Source organism: Bidens hawaiensis, unplaced genomic scaffold (assembly GCF_021521415.1).
Source record: "Bidens hawaiensis isolate Kalapana, Puna unplaced genomic scaffold, B.hawaiensis_p1.1 tig00010347_1, whole genome shotgun sequence".
NCBI lineage: Eukaryota > Viridiplantae > Streptophyta > Magnoliopsida > Asterales > Asteraceae > Bidens > Bidens hawaiensis.
The window spans coordinates 454,059-463,347 of record NW_027491785.1 but is presented as its reverse complement, the minus strand read 5'-3'; the positions used below and the strand labels follow the sequence as shown (position 1 = coordinate 463,347).

Sequence of the window (9,289 nt, the reverse complement as noted above, 5' to 3'; positions counted from 1 at the left end):
CCATTTCTCTTAAAAAAAATAAAATTTATGGATCCTCAACGAGCTAAAGGTTCGAAGAAATCGAGAGCCAATAGTTCGTGTAACGTTCAACCGACTCAATATCCAGTGTTCGAAAATTTCCCTGGTCAACGTCGTCCCGATATCAAGACGTTCGAAGAAATCTAGCATTTTTTTTATTAGTAGAACGTTATTTTTAAGATGTATTGTTATGATTTTGAGTTGAAATAATGTGACGCTGACGTGGACGATATAATGTAAAAAAGTAATTAAAAGTTGTCTGGTTTAAGGGATAGATTTGGTATCATTGCCATCAGCCGAATATTTACCAAACCCAGACCCAGAACCAGGACCCGTATTACAAGTCAGACCATGGCGCGTTGACTTTTAAAAATCGAAAAGTCAGTGAGTCTAGCAGACGTCATCTAGACTGTATTCCATCTTCCTACTTCATCATCATCTGCATACGTTAACGGATCTGGAAGGAATCATCTGTTCAAATAATAATAATAATAATAATAATAATAATACAGATCTGGCATCTAAAACCCTAGCTACCTTATAATAATAATAATAATAATAATAATAATAATAATAATAATAATAATAATAATAATAATAATAATGTCACTGCCTTACTCCATCAAAGACGTACAATACCACGATTACGATAACGCCAAGTTTCGTCAACGTTCCTTCTTTCAGGTCTCTTCTTCTTCTTCTTCTTCTTCTTCTTCTTCTTCTTCTAGCTTTCAATTCAATCGAAATTGAACATATTGTAGTACGCATTTCATTCTAATTGTCTCAGTTGCGTTTTTAATTTTGCTGGAATTCAGTTCAATCAACTCTATGTCATCAAATGTTCTATTATTATTATTATTATTATTATTATTATAAATTGAATTGTAGACTTGCTTTTAGCTTCCTGGAACCTTTACACAGTATATGTTTCTGATGCATAAATTTTAAAGCACTGAAATTAGTCATATGGTAATAATGTCTAATTAGTTGTTCTATCTGTTAATGTGGTTTTTTTTATTTATTTTTAGGAGATTAATAAGTTTTGTGTATTTTTTGTTCACATTATAATAAGCAATGCATAACCCCAGCACTGTTTTGAATCGGTCCGGAGGCCCAGTTGCAGATTTGCATCAACCTCCTAGTTCATTTTTCATATTCATAATACCATTTTTCTTCGCTTTCGGATATTAGGCATGGTAGATGACTTATTTATGCGGTGTATTGCCGCTTGCAAGTGCCAAGTGCTAACAGAATGGGGAAAAATATGAGAGAAAAAAACATATTTTGATTTTGATGTTGGGTTGAAATCGGTTGTTTTGATGTTCTTCAAATCCTTATTTGTAGATTTTCCTAACACAAAGCCGTATCTTACTAAAAGTACTAGTCCTAATCTTTATATAATATATTACATATGTAATGAATAAAATGACATTACTGTTTATCCAAATCATAGCCCTTTTCCTCTTTTGCAGTTATAAACTTATTACTTTGTATTACAGTCTTTGTTTCTTATTTCTGAATGTGTTACATCTACTCATTTTGTTGTCTCTTCAAACTGATATGTAGTCACATCCATTTCAAGATTAATGGTTATCCCTTATTTAAGCAGGTTATTTCACAAACTATCTTCACCAAAAAAGTGAAGCGTGGGATCATGGCATGTAGCACAGGAAAGTTTCTGGCCTTATTAATGATATGTGGATTGACATATCTTATGCTCACTCATGCAAGTCCCATTAGTTCGATAACTAATCATGTATCTAGTGTTGTTCGGTCCGAGGGAGGTGATAACTCCACCATAAATGGTGGCATTGGAATTAAAAGGCTTTTGAGAAAGCCACCTAGGCTTCCACCTCGTTTGACCCCTGATGAAGTAAATAGCACCAATAAATCCATATCGAAATGGATAGCTAGACAAAAAAGTGTACAGAAAGCATTTATTCATGCATGGTCTGGTTACAAAACTTATGCAATGGGTTATGATGAACTTATGCCACTAAGTAAAAGAGGCGTGGATGGTTTAGGAGGTTTAGGAGCAACTGTTGTGGATGCTTTAGATACGGCCATGATAATGAATCTTGATGATATTGTTGTTGAAGCGGGTTCTTGGATTGAAACGCATCTTCCAGAAAGAATTTCGCATAGAGGTCAAGTTAATCTATTTGAAACAACTATTCGTGTCGTCGGTGGTCTCTTGAGCGCTCATCATTTAAGTAATTTAAATCCTGCATACAAGGGACCCACACCATCTGTGTATTTAGAAAATGCTAAGAACTTGGCTGATCGTCTTCTAACCGCCTTCACTTCAAGTCCAACTGCTATTCCTTTAAGTGATGTTGTTTTGCATGATAAAACAGCACATGCTGCACCTGATGGACTTAGTAGCACTTCAGAAGTTTCTACTGTACAACTTGAGTTTAATTATCTTAGTTTTCTTACTGGTGACCCGAAGTATAGTAAAGAAGCAATGAAGGTTTTGGAACATATGAAGACTCTCCCAAAGGTTGAAGGACTTGTTCCTATCTACATCAGGTATTAACTTTATTTGAAGTATATTTTCTTAATTAAGAATTACTGAAATATTGGTTGTTTTTTCTTATATGCTAGCCCTTCATCTGGTGAATTTTCCGGAGATAATATTAGATTAGGCTCTCGTGGAGACAGTTATTACGAATACCTTATCAAAGTGTGGCTTCAGCAGAGGCATAATAACTGGACATATTTGCATGACATGTATGTGGAAGCAATGAAGGGTGTTAAGCATCTTCTGGTCAAAAAATCAAATCCAAATGGGCTGGTTTTTGTTGGCGAGTTGCCTTCTGGGATTGATGGTGACTTTAGTCCCAAAATGGATCATCTGGTAAGTCATATATTGTTCTCTTGTTCTAAAATGTTGGTTTTTGTTGAAGTTATTTGAATGTATGATATAATTTCACATGTTCAGGTCTGTTTCTTGCCTGGAACACTTGCACTTGGAGCCACCAAAGGCAAAACCAAGGCAAAAGCAAAGGAAGAGAATTTGCTGACTTTTAATGACCTTGAAAACCTAAAGCTGGCAGAAGATCTTGCTAAAACTTGTTTTGAGATGTATGCTGTCACATCTACCGGGTTGGCTCCTGAGATTGCTTATTTCAATTCGGAGGTTTGTTATTTTATATCTTTATTCTGTTGTTTTTATATAGTAAGATATTTTTTTAATCAAATATACTTTATTCAGGGCTACTCTGAGGAACATCTTGACGGAGGAAACAAGACTTCAGAGTATATACACGACATTGTTATCAAACGTGCCGATAGACACAATCTTTTGCGTCCTGAAACTGTGGAATCATTGTTCATTCTGTACCGTATTACAGAAGATTCAAAGTATTATTCTAATTTTTCAACACTTTTCATCATGGAATCATTATATTTTTCTTTACTGTATTTGATAATATATTTTTTGTGAATCTATATTATAGATATCGTGAATGGGGCTGGTCTATCTTTAAGGCGTTTGAGAAGTACACAAAGGTTGACTCTGGTGGTTACAGTTCTTTGGACGATGTTACCGCACTTCCTCCCAGACGAAGAGACAAAATGGAGACGTTTTTCTTGGGTGAAACCCTCAAGTATTTATATTTATTATTTAGTGACAGTAATGTTATCCCGTTGACGGAGTTTGTCTTTAACACAGAGGCTCACCCTATCCCTATTGTTTCAAAACACAAAAAGGAATAATAATTCTCTTTCAACACTGAGAAATCATCCACATTATACAAAGACCCTGGATCATTAAGAGGATTTAAGTGCGTAGATCATGATATACAGTCATATTGATACTCAAGTACACAAACAATTTGACTTGCTTATTTTTCACCTTCAAATATGTATTATCATTACATCAATGTAGCATTAAGAATTGTTGAAAAAGTAGATAGAACTCTTTTTGTTGTAATTGCTTTTGAAGGCAATGATGAGCTAAGATTATTGAGTCAGATATAGTACTGTTAAGAGGCAATCAGTTTTATCAATGTATCCAACTTTGTTAGATATTGAACAAATAGCAATTGTTTAAATCACAAGCTCTAAATTCTCTTAATTTTCTATTTTATTGCTTATCACACTCCTTAGGTCACATTGCAATCTCAACTTTCACAATCACTTGGAAGGAAAAACAAGTGGTCCCCATCTCTGATAACACTCAAGTCTTCTACTTCTGCATTCTCCGAGCTCACAACTTTTGCAAATTTTTGGCCTCCAAACTTCTCACCTGCCGTTGCATAAGGTGCACGATGACATTAATACTTGAAAAAAAAGAATCACACATCAAGATTGAGAATAGAGAGCTTACCTGCAGTGTTTAATAAGTCTTCTAACGAATCTGGTAAGGCTATGAACTTTGGAAGCTGCTTTTCTGACATGTTCTTGAAATTTGCATGAATGGTGACCCTTTTCGTCAATTGCTTAACTTTTTTATCTGGATGACAGCTGGCACTGCTTGAACTCATGGAATCAGGCTCGGTGAATGAAGTGGAACAACAAGGGTCCTTGCTTGTTGTTGGTAAGTATTGACTTGTCTTACTGTTTGTGGTTTCTGGCTCAAACAAATCTATTCTGTGTTCGGTTTTCTTATTTTCATGACTCAGTAGAAGGTCATATATAATTTTGTTTCCTTGCTGTTTAGCTAGAGATATTGGCGTGCGCCCTTTTGCATCAGGCTTGTTTGCATTTGCTCCTCCGTCTAGAAGAAGTTTTACCATTTCTAAATGGCCTTGTTTTACAGCAACATGAAGAGCGGTTTGTCCTTCCTCTGCTGGTAAATCAACGTTTATTTCATTGTTGTTTGATTTAGATTTTTTTATCTGTTCTTGCTTCTTTATATTCTCTGAATTCAAATGATCTATATCACTTAGTTCCCATGTAACCTGGTTTTCATTCCGGTAGTTATGTGCATCAGTAGAAGAATTCTCCATAGTCAGCCCTCCGTGTCCGATACTTTCTAGGCCTTTCAGTTTCTGCAAATGGACACACATAGAAGTGCACATATTTATTAGATTCATATTAAACTAAAGAGTATTGGAGTTTAATATATTAGTGGCAATTTTGACCCATGAACTTGTAAATGTGTGCATTTGGTTATTTTTTTATTTAATTTCAAATGGGTCAAGTAAACATCAGCAAAAAAGGGAACTTGTTACATGGACTGAAGTGGTTGAAGATTTAGCTTATTGTTGTACGTCTTCATAATAATTTTAAATATATGAGATAAAGTTTTTAAGTCAACCCGACCCGATTATATAAGAACCAAAACTCCAAAATGGGCCCTTTTGAGTCTCGACCCGTTACCCAACCCGCCCATCTTGCAACCTCTACTTCAATTAGGGCTATTCAGAAAGCTCACAGCTCGCTTGAAAATAGCTCGGATCGATCTGTGAACGAGCTGGGCTGGCTCGGTCTGTATACGAGCCTGAGCCAAGGTCGGTTTGGCTCATGGCTTGCTTGGCTCCTTTAAATGAAAGCCCAAATCTTTAAAGCTGTATGTTATTTTTTCATGAAAAAAATAAAAAAGTTAATGAAAATTCTTGTTTGGCTCGTTTAAAAGTAAAACCCAAATTCTAACATATGTAACTTATGATATCTGTAGTTTATTGAACTTGCACTGTGTGTATTATTTTTACTTTTTTGTATATATATCAATATTCGTAAAATATACGAAATTATTACATAAATATATTAAGTAAAACGAGCCGGCTTGAAATGCCACAAGCTGGGTTGAGCTTTTGCTGAGCCGAGGTTGAGCAAAACATTTCATCTGTTAGGATAAATGAGCTTAGCTCACACTGGCTCGACTCGGCTCGTTTACGGCCCTACTTCATGTCAATGCATACCATGTAAAAGTTATTCATGATAATGAAACCATCTAGTGTATTTGTGTGAATTATCCGAAGTAGTGCAGAACCATCCATCCTCAATATCTGAGAAATCTCACTTGTCTGGAACGTGAACGGCTGAGGCGTATTGTATAAAACTCCCGTTTCTCCAAAAATTTCTCCCGACCCAACCTTTCCTATGATCTGCATGTTAACAATTTCATAAGTAAGATCCTTTTCATGTTTCCTGAAACAAGCCAATAGGAATACTATACCTGATTATGCCCATCTTTTTGTGAAATTATATCCTGCCAATAGAATTTAAATTACCAACCCGTTTGTTTCATATTTTTAAGTTAATAAAACATTTTAAGATCGAAACCATTATGTATTAGCTGTTAAGTTCGCTTACCACTGCTCCAGTAACGATTATGTACAGGTTTGTTGGAATCTCATTTTGTAGAATCACAACCTCCTTCGGTGGGAAATACTCCGCCTCCATTTCAGAAACCTTTTCAACAATATAGTACATTACATTATTAAACCTGAGAAATGTGCATTGATACAATTAATGAACATGTATTACATTTTTAGTTTTGAATCGTCCTTTGCCCTTTGTCTAACAGGCTTACGAAGTTAATTTAGTATCAGGAAAAGAAGATTACCAGCTGGAAAAGACACTCGTGTGAAATGCCACGAAACAAATGAACGTTTTTCACGATGGGATAAAAAAGATGGCGTGAAATGCTTGCACGAATGGCTTTTGGCAGACAGTTTAAGGTATCTTGATGTTTAAACCCCCGTGTTTTGTAATCTAGACATATGTGTGACAATATTTGATCTTTTATTTGTGGCGGTAATTGATTCCGTTTTGCAAATTCTGAAGCTGCTGTGACTTTATCCCTCTACAACACCGAAAACTGTTTCATTAGAATTTACAAATTTCAGTAAAACATCTCTTTTCTATATCAAAATAACTTACAAAATCTCGGGTGTTTCCGGCCCAGTGAACAACAAGATTTGTCATGTTACCAATAAGGTAAGATGTCAATCCTAAGTTGAATAGCATATACAGGATATCAAACACCATTTCTCTTGTATTCTCAGCATGAAAGTCTCCGTAACCAGTCGTTGTTAGAGTCACAATTGACCAGTACAGTGATGTTACATATCTGTTCCAGATGCTTTCAGTTTTGAAATTTGGGTAAACTGCACCGATCCAAGTTTTATTCGGGTCTGGATATTTATCCGCTATTAAGTAGTTAAAGCATCCAGCACAGTGTATAGCAAACAAAGTCACCTGAATTAGGTTTAAAATATGTAAAATATGTTATTTTACTTTACCCATAAATAGTAAGTTTTTAGACAATTAAATTTGTTTAAAAAGCGTATTAAAACACCGCCAAAATAGCTCGGTTGCTTACCGATATGAGTTTAGTACAACGGATCCAAAAATAGCTAAACCTGATGTCCTTCTCAAGCCTGATATGTACAATACAGATTTTGTCACTTAGTGTACTTTTGATTATCCTTTAATAATGCAAATTTGGAAGATTGTTATGTTTAAAAAATTATTAAAATATGGAATATGTACCTTGCGAAAAGGGAGCTAACTCTTCTTAGGCGCCATAACCTTAGCATACTGAGTATTTGGAATCCAATATCACTTTTCTTATCTTTGCAGAGGAGGCTGAGAGATCTAAAAGGCACAGTTGAGCTCACGTCAAATATGAACCACGTTGACAGGTACCTGTTACAATGCAACATTTTGTTCTTCATACACGCGAATTTTTATTTTTTATTATTTAAGAAAAAAAAGAAAAAAGAAAGATTCTTCGCTGACCTCACTGCGATCTTCTTGTGATCATCGATAAGAACATAGGACTGAGTCTCAAGATATGCCACAAAGAAAGTTAGAATGATATCAATGGCAAAGAAGCCATTGACAATGTTGTCAAAGATTCTCAAACCACCTTCATTATCAAGAAACGCAAAGTCGAAAGGCGAAATCCACGCCGAGTAAATGACCAAAATAACCAGAAACATCTCCCATGCCCTGAACAAAGAATAACATTCAGAAAGTTTAGAACTTTAGATACAAAGTAACAAACTTACATATACAACAATTATACGCCCTTTTTAGGAAACTGGAAGTCTCACCTGTATCGCCTATCAAACGGGCTGATTATGTATTTTCTTAGTGCAACCGAACGGTTAGAATTCGCTCCTAGAGATGGGAGTAGATCACTAGAGAAGAAACCACCACCACCACCACCACCACTAGCACCGTCATGTGTAGCTTTTCCCACTTGACAATCCTCGATGCATAAGCATCTTAGCACGTTATTATTATTATTGTCGGAAAACGGCATTATGTAGTAGCAACTAGTTTGGTGGCAAAAGGAAGAAGAAGATGGAGTATTTAATTGAAGTAGTGGAGGTGAGAAAATGGTCCTAGGATTGGTGAGGTGAGGTGAGGTGTGTTGTGGGGGTGGGTATAAGTATAATATAACAAAGCATATAAGAAATATGGGGTGTGTTCATTTCAAATTCTAAATATAGACCAGACAAGAGGCTGTAAGTGTTTTGAGATTAAAGCTTATGGGCCAGTGGAATCTCTCTTACAAAGATGCTTCTCTAATCTTTAACTCTCAACTTTAGTCAAATCCACAATCTAGGAATATGCATATCGTTACTCGACTCTTTTAACCGCGTTCAGATTTTTTTTTGGTTGCATGGTGTCATGTCATATTTATGATGTTGTTTGATGCGTTTCGAAGAGCATTATGTTTGTTTAAGGTGACCCATGTGTCTTGAGAATGGTTACATGGTTGTTTTTTCTTTGTGTGGTTAGATTAGACACCATGCATAGGGGTTGGACCCTTGGCTTTGGTTCATTAGTGACCCATTTGTGATGGTGCTTAATTACCAGTCAGCTGGGAACCCAACTGTACAAACTCACCGACTTGCACTTGACCATGCACGTGCTTTAGATACTCAAAAATCTTTGAAAGTATTTTATGTTTTTTTGTAGAGTTAATTAGTTATATGGTTCTTGTAGTTTGCACAAAGTAACAACTTTGAGTATATAGGCCTGTAAACGAACTGAACGTTCAGTGAACTGTTTGTGAATTGTTCGACGGGAAGTTTGTTTATGTTCGTTTATTTAATAAACTAGCGAACATGAACAAAAAGTTTGTGTTCATTATTTAAACGAACGAACGTGAACACATGTTCTGTTCGTTCATTTATGTTCATGAACGTTCGTTTATGTTCGTTTCTGTCGGTTTATTTATGTTTGTTTATGTATTAATAAAAAAAATAATTAAATATTATTTGGATGAGTCATCTATTTAAAGTTTTATATTTGTTCATTTAAGTGTTTTCATTTATGTTCGTTTATGTTTATTTGTGTTCAT

At 35.3% G+C, this 9,289-nt stretch overlaps 2 protein-coding genes across 3 annotated transcripts; one reads left to right on the top strand and one right to left on the bottom strand.

Moving 5' to 3' along the window:
- Positions 1 to 583: 583 nt before the first annotated feature.
- Positions 584 to 4,253, top strand: LOC143534866 (mannosyl-oligosaccharide 1,2-alpha-mannosidase MNS3-like). 2 transcript variants are annotated; one of them, XM_077029241.1, is made up of 6 exons: positions 584 to 702; positions 1,628 to 2,550; positions 2,626 to 2,878; positions 2,963 to 3,160; positions 3,236 to 3,384; positions 3,480 to 3,950. In XM_077029241.1, the coding sequence occupies exons 1-6, from the start codon at positions 622 to 624 to the stop codon at positions 3,736 to 3,738; spliced, it is 1,863 nt and encodes a 620-aa protein (XP_076885356.1). In that variant the 5' UTR covers positions 584 to 621; the 3' UTR covers positions 3,739 to 3,950. The 2 variants fall into 2 exon arrangements, 1 of the variants encoding a protein (XP_076885356.1); XR_013135622.1 differs by lacking the exon at positions 584 to 702 and adding an exon at positions 4,132 to 4,253 and having other exon boundaries at positions 1,547 to 2,550; positions 3,480 to 3,844.
- On the bottom strand, positions 4,146 to 8,419 carry LOC143534867 (potassium channel KAT3-like). Its single transcript, XM_077029242.1, has 11 exons — positions 8,031 to 8,419; positions 7,714 to 7,926; positions 7,465 to 7,620; positions 7,295 to 7,352; positions 6,853 to 7,170; positions 6,536 to 6,775; positions 6,283 to 6,381; positions 6,146 to 6,178; positions 5,889 to 6,074; positions 4,352 to 5,015; positions 4,146 to 4,270 (listed from the first exon to the last, which is right to left on the bottom strand). The coding sequence occupies exons 1-11, from the start codon at positions 8,240 to 8,242 to the stop codon at positions 4,146 to 4,148; spliced, it is 2,304 nt and encodes a 767-aa protein (XP_076885357.1). The 5' UTR covers positions 8,243 to 8,419.
- Positions 8,420 to 9,289: the final 870 nt, after the last annotated feature.